This window comes from Diadema antillarum, unplaced genomic scaffold, assembly GCF_040938485.1.
Source record: "Diadema antillarum isolate AM-2024a unplaced genomic scaffold, OU_Dant_1.0 seq00000214_RagTag, whole genome shotgun sequence".
Taxonomy (NCBI): domain Eukaryota; kingdom Metazoa; phylum Echinodermata; class Echinoidea; order Diadematoida; family Diadematidae; genus Diadema; species Diadema antillarum.
Window position 1 is genome coordinate 61,813 of NW_027271269.1, and position 7,333 is coordinate 69,145.

The following is a 7,333-nucleotide window of genomic DNA, read 5'->3' on the forward strand; positions in this document are numbered from 1 at the left end:
CGGAGAAGAGTGAGTTGTTTTGAGGAATGACATGAAACTGAAAGTTGACGTCAGTATTGATGCAGATGACAAAATAGTCCTTGGGTATAAACAAATTCTCATTGTGACCTCTGTGTTGATATCATATTTATATATTGTAGTATGGAATAAGGCAATGTAGATCTGGCATCCCAACAGGGTTGTATTTTTAAACAGCTTCATGCAATCTGTCATAATCAGCATATTGATTTTGGGCATCTGCAGAAGGACAACGGCAATTATTTCAGTATCTAAACCTTGGGCTTGTGGCAAGAAACGGATATTCACTTCAATGTGTTTTGACAATGTTGAGAGGCATCATAATTGCAATTTACTGAGTGTTGGAAGACAAGCTATAAATATCTAGATATTAAGTTGTACTGCAATAAGAAAAGTGTTACACATTTGTGTCCACTGCAAACTGATCTTCATGGCTGTTGGAAACTCTTAATTTCCCATTTTGTGTTTTTTTCATTGTTTTTCATTGCTGTGTGACATGGCAGAGGTGTCAGGTAAAGACCGAGGGTTTGCCAACATGGACGTGGAAACCTGGTCGTGTCAGGACGTTGCCAAGTGGCTGGCCAAAAATGGCATGGGTCACTACAGCAAGGAGCTTTGCAGCAGGCACAAGATCGACGGCCAGGTTCTACTGTCGCTCACTGAGGCAGACCTACGCAACCCTCCCCTTTCCATGGCAGTCCTGGGTGACCTGAAGCGGCTCGCAGCGCTCATCAACAAGCTGAGAGAGCAGAGCGGTTCTGACAGCCATGGTCACGATCACGCCGTGTCCAATGGCTATGTGCACGTGACATCCACCACTGCGGGAGACGGCCGCAAACAGTCGGACTATGCACTAGAAGACTGGATGGATTCCCCAAGAAATCATCTAGCCCCAAAGCTGGAACCGGAGTATGTGAAGACATTCCTCAGCTTCGTCTACGTGTTTGCCGTCTTCCTGTTCACAGCGTTCGTGATGACGATAGTCCACGATCGGGTGCCTGACATGGAGCGCTATCCTCCGCTCCCCGACATTGTCTTGGACAGCATACCGTACATACCGTGGGCATTTAAAGCATGTGAGCTATGTGGTGTCATTCTTGGAATTTTTCTATCTCTGATTCTCATTCTTCATAAACATAGGTGAGTCTAATTAAACATTTTCAGTCTTTTTTAATCCTCTACCTACTCTCTCCTTCTCAAAGCCCTTCAGATCTGTCCATCCATCATTTTTCTTTTTATTTGATTGTTATGTATGTCATGTGATGTTATCATATTATTGAGTTATAATGATTATTATGACAGCTTTGATGGTTGCTTTATTGAAGGTGAAGTAGGAATTTCAAGTACAAACATCAAAGTGTAAATGAACTGTCATCTTCTAATGACCTTATACATATGAAAGCATGTCTTAAACACTTTGATGGTGACATAAACAAAAGTTTAAGCTGTTTGCAAACTTGAAAGCAACCTTGGGTTGTGACTGCTCCCCCCTCCCCTACACACACAAAGGAAAAGAAAGGGAAAAGAGGAAAACATATATATGGATGCACTAGAGCAGATATGTATACTTCCTCTAATATGAAATGAGGGTACATTTTGTCAAGGTCTGATGACACCAAGACACTGATATAATGCTATATTTTCACAAATTTGTACGTATGTTTGGTCTCTTTGATAGGAGCATTATATCCAGGCGTATCTTTGCCATAACTGGGACAGTCTTTCTCCTACGCTGTGTGACAATGTTTGTTACATCTCTCTCAGTGCCTGGAACTCACCTGCAGTGTGCTGGAAAGGTGAGAAGACTTCCTTTCTTTGGTCCAGTTTCTCATTGTGCGTGTTTATACAGGAGCCTCTCGCATCGGCGCGCATGAGCCGGTATTTTACCTCCCCCATGAGCGCTTATTTCTCGTGTTTATACAGAAGTCAAAATACCGGCTCATGCGAGCCGATGCGAGCCGATGCGAGCGGACCTCAGCTGAACCGGACCTCTCGAATTTTGGGGTCAAGCATAGGTCACGTTCGCAGTGCAGTTTATTGCATGTTGGGAAAAAATGAAAAAAATCAAGATGGCACCGGCAAAGTCATCAGGACCACCAAGCTTGAAGGTCATTCTTGTAACGTTCCTCTTGACAACCACCCGGCCAAATGATCAATTGAAATCCAGTTTTTCAGTAAGAAGGAGAAGACGTGGTTCGATCATGACAGATATTAAAATACGCGCTTTCCGGTTACCTCTCGAATTTTGGTCGTCTGTATAAACACACAGCAAAATACGCGAGGCTCCTCTCGCATCGGCCACCTCAAAAGGTGGCGGACGGAACCTCTCGCATGAGCCTGCATTTGGCGGCGTATGCTGGCATACGCCGTGTTTATACAGAGCAAAATTCGGGAGTTCCTCTCGCATGAGCTGGCATGAGCGCATATTTTGCTTCTCTGTATAAACACGCTCTATGGTGGTCCTCATTAAATCATGTACACCTGTTGGACAGACTGCTGTGATGCAGTTTTTCTACCAATTATTTGTGTTGATTGTTATTCTTTTTTTTTTCACTCCTGTTCACAAGTCATGGATTTTACTCTTTTGCAGCTGTTCAATTGCAACTGTAATGACAACATTTTGTTACATCGAAGTATGCCCTTTGATACAAGGTTTCTTCTCTGTTGAATTATAATCACAATAAGGACTCAATGTGTTGCATACTAATTAAAGTTAACCTTTTATATACTGTAAAACATGATATATTCGCGGCATGAATTTTTCGCGAATTGGAGCCGACGGCCTTTTTTTGCGGCATGAAATTTTTGCGAACTGCCACTGGCATTCAATGCACATAGTGTAGATAAGAACTTTCGCAAGCATTTTAATTTCGCGAATCTTGGCGCTCACGAAATTCACGAAATTAAAATGCACGCGAACATTCCTCGTTTTACTGTAGTTTTTAGAAGTAATGTTCATCAATGAAACATTATTTAAAATAAAAATCTTTTAGGTTTATGCTCTTAAGTGTTTCTACCACCAAGCATCTCATTTCTACGTTTGAGTGCACTGTTCCGTTTCTCTTATACCAAAATGTGAAATTCTGTAGGTTCACTTGATTTAGGTGTTTAATACAACTAAATCGACGTAGAAGTCAAATAAAGTTACAAATGCATGAGCACTTTATAAACAGCATTTGATTCCAGGAGACTACTCTCATCAAATCTTTCGCCCGTAAAATGACACATATTTAATTTGTATTTTGTATTATCGTCTGTTTTCTACCAAGTTGCCATTTAATATTATACCTTTCTTTTACCTGTTCTGTCTCTAAGGTGTATGGCAGTACATGGGACAAGCTGTTGAGAGCAATAGAAATCTGGTCTGGTCTGGGGATGAGTCTAACTGGGGTACACACGTGTGGCGATTACATGTTCAGCGGTCACACCAGTTGCATCACGCTGGCCAACTTTTTCATTACGGAATGTAAGGAATGTTTGACAAAGTCCCAAAGTTCAGTTGCATTTAATTATATTCTGTAAGTTTGATTGTGATGTTTGCTTGGATAAGTTTGAACATAAAGTTAGATTATTATTTTTTTCTGTGTTTTTATTTCTAAGAAATCTGAAATTCTTAACCTCTTAACAAAAAGCAATATCATACATTCATAGCAATGATATAACCTAGTACACATGGCCATAGCTTTTGGAGCCAGATACAGAGAAAGCCCATTCAAATGAGGTTAATGGGATTTCATCTCATTATGATTGGTACCTTTTTAAAAAAAATACTAAAAAGGAGACCAGCAAAATACAGTACTGGAAAATCGGGACTGCTGAATCCGCCTTGTTAGAAACGGTGCTGCGTTGTAAGTGAGGTCTTTATAACAGGGTTTTCCTCAAGAGTTAGCCACCAGTGGCCTGCCAGTACAATTGTACATGTATATCTCCGTGTGCTCAGTATAGCAGAGGTATAATATGTGCAGTGTGCATATTGAATGCTGAGTTGTTTCTAGCACTAGCCTGTTAAAGATCTATGAAGTCGAGAGGTCTCAATGAGAGATAATGTGCTAAAAGAGTGATGGAATCAGAGGTGATGGAGACTTTTTGTTGTAAGTTAGAAGAGTATAGGAGAAGAAAGACAGACCAAAGATGCATTTGATGGAAGCATGTCTGTAAAATAATGAATATCTGGTATTATTCTAAATTTTCTTGTGCTCATTTCCTTAGGACTTTGGAAGCTGGAATCACTAATCCATCATCCTTCAATCCCAGTTTGTAGATTAACTTATTGAAGAGAAGGCTTCCTAGTTACCTCCCTACCCCCCCCCCCCCCACCCCCCAAAAAAGTGAAATGATTAACAGCAAAACATTTCGAGAATAATCTAATGATCAGACATTATTTGGACGACCCCCCCCCCCCCCAAATGACTGACTCTTATATATACGCCATATATTTAGCGAGTCTATGTTTTGCAAATTGGGACTTCCCGACAATTTTGTGAGTGGTTAAATTTGTGATTGTGGAGTACTGTACTGAACAGAGAAATGCATACATGTGTGTCACATTCATTTTGGGATCGAGTTGTTATTTTCATGTGTCTTTAATTTCGCGGATAGCATCTGGCTAGCGAGATTGAAGAAGATAAAAAATGTGAAATATTTGGCGTATACAATAAATGACATGCTTGAAGGGGGAGAGCACAGTGTGGATTCAAGTAATGTAATTAAGTAGTAAAGAAATCAATTAAGAATATAGGAAATCGGTGAGATATGAATTAGACAAAGTTTGTCTCATTTAACCATCTGCAACTACCCCATCCCTCCCCGTCTCCAGACTCTCCCAGGCGATACTACATCTTGCACACGGCTTCCTGGGTCCTCAACCTCTTTGGCATCTTCTTCATCCTGGCCGCCCACGAGCACTACTCCATCGACGTGTTTGTGGCCTTCTACATCACCTCGCGTCTCTTCCTCTACTACCACTCCCTGGCCAACAACCGCGCCTTGCAGCAGGAGGACCGGCGGGTACGGGTGTGGTTTCCCATGTTCTCCTTCTTCGAGGAGAACGTCCATGGCATCGTGCCCAACGAGTACGAGTGGCCCGCCCCGCTGGTCTGGCTGGCCCGCGGGGGCAGGTGGGACTACCAGTACGCCAGCAGGGGTCCTCATCAGCAGGGGAGCAGGAGGAGGGCTCGAAAGGCCAAACTATAAAGGCCAGAATCATCCAGAGAGAGAGAGCGAGAGAGAGAATGGTGATGTGATGAGTGTGACAGTCTGAGCTAATGTTTGCAAGATTAGATAGGTGGATTATCTTGTAATTGTCACTTGAGATTTGTATGCTTGAAAATATGCAGAATATGAATTAGATATACATGTACACTGTAGGTGAAGGTTTGCTCTACCATCGTGCAATTTAAATATAAGAGGGAAGGGCTGCGCTCTTTCAATTAAGTATCATTTTTTTTAAAATGAGTTACGAATGATGTTGGAGTTTTATTGACTACTTCTGAAGAAATAATGAATATTCCTATATCATCGACTAATCTATCGACTAATCAATAGACCTTTTAAAAGTACTTGTGACTGTAGTATGCTGTGTCACATTTTTCTAATTTTTTTTTAGAAAGAGAATTTTACTGTTTGAAGTGATAATTTTAGCTTGCATTTTTATGATGATTAATGTGCACTAGATGCAGAGACATATATAAAAACCAGAATTTACCTGCCAGACTGTGTGATTGTGGAATAGGCGAAAACATGATTTGAACTGCCTCTCACAGCCTAATAGCCTTTATTGAATAATGCCAAAACTTGCTGTGTGCAAGAAATGTGTGTGTTTGCATGTATTTATATGTCTCTGTTATAACAGATGTAGAAATCAATCACGTTTTTCCTTGAAATTATGTGAATTACATTCCAGTGATTAAGCATTGTTTGATTCAGCGCAGAGGTAAATGAGGTGTTGATAATGAGGTGTGGGGAACAATGCAAGTGTTGGGGAGATATGTCTTTAATATCAGTCACCAGTCTCATTCTTGAGGTCCCTTGTTTTTCGTTGGCAAAACACTTGTGCCCCTGTGGTGCTCTCACTCTGTACGTAATACTGTGAAGGGGACTTATAAGCTCTCAGTCATTAGGCAAGCTGCGCTTGTTGCAAGGTATACAATTGCCTCTTCTTCTTTCGTCACCTGGAATGAATCCCAGCTCAAACTCACATTCAATCCAAAACATTTTATGGGCTGCTGAAGAATGAGTCAGCTTTAGCTATTTGTACTAACGCAGAACGGGTAAACATTTGTACTAGTGTGTCGCAGCCAAATTAGCCTATACCGTATGTCAAAAAAAAAATTACAACAGGAACCTCCGCAATTATAACTTTGAAAATAGTTAATCAATCCAAATACAATTTCAGGGTTTGAAACAAGAACTCATTGCCCACATCTTACAGAAAACCGCATTCGATTTGCTTCAGTGGTCAAAGAGAAATGAGGAATTTTATAAAGCATGTCAGGAATCTCTACCCTCCAAGTTCTGTCTATTGTGTTCACACACAAGAGCATCCAAGTGCTGAACTTGGAAGAATCAGACTCATGACATGCTTTACAACAACCCACATTTCTCTGTGACCGCTTAACCAAATTGAATGGGGTTCTCTGCAAAATAGAGCTAAGATGTTATCTTTTAAGACCCTGAAGTAGCATTTAGACAGTTAAATCACATTGGGTGTTATCAATGCAAAAATCTGATTGTAATTGTTTTTTGGTACATCTGTATAATCAAATTGAATGAAAGTAATGTGTTGATATTTGAGCCAATTTCACACAGTACCTCTTTACTTTGGTTGACAAATACACAAAAATCAGTGTTTAGTTTTACGCTGCTCTTGGTGCATACTGCTGTATGCAGGGTATATTTTGTGCTGTTCGTTATTATCTCAAACTTGCAAGTCAACAGATAATTGCCAAATTAACAACTCACAAAAATATTACCTTAATATCACCTAAAATGTACAATATGTGCCTATCATCATGAAGGTGGAAATTCGCTAACCTCTTCTCTTGCATAGGAAAAGTTTTTTGCTCACCCGAGCTATTGCGATCATTCTTCGTCTGCCCTCTGTCGTGTGTCGTGTGTCGTCTGTCGTGTGTAAACTTTCTACATATTTGTCTTCTTCTTGAAAACCCCAGGACCAATTTTCACCAAACTTGGCAGGTAGCATCCCTAGGGGGTTAGGATCTCCATCTGTTAAAATGGGCACCATGTGCTCCACCCAGGGGGGCCTCAGGGGAGCCCCAATCCCCCCAAATTAATGAATCTTGATTTTAAAAAAATA

General features: G+C 40.7%; 1 protein-coding gene across 1 annotated transcript; it reads left to right on the forward strand.

Annotated features, from left to right (window-relative positions):
* Nucleotides 1-553: 553 nt before the first annotated feature.
* LOC139729008 (sphingomyelin synthase-related protein 1-like) lies at nucleotides 554-5,401 on the forward strand. The gene is made up of 4 exons (XM_071639933.1): nucleotides 554-1,158; nucleotides 1,697-1,814; nucleotides 3,334-3,484; nucleotides 4,835-5,401. The coding sequence occupies exons 1-4, from the start codon at nucleotides 554-556 to the stop codon at nucleotides 5,209-5,211; spliced, it is 1,251 nt and encodes a 416-aa protein (XP_071496034.1). The 3' UTR covers nucleotides 5,212-5,401.
* The last annotated feature ends 1,932 nt before the right edge of the window (nucleotides 5,402-7,333 follow it).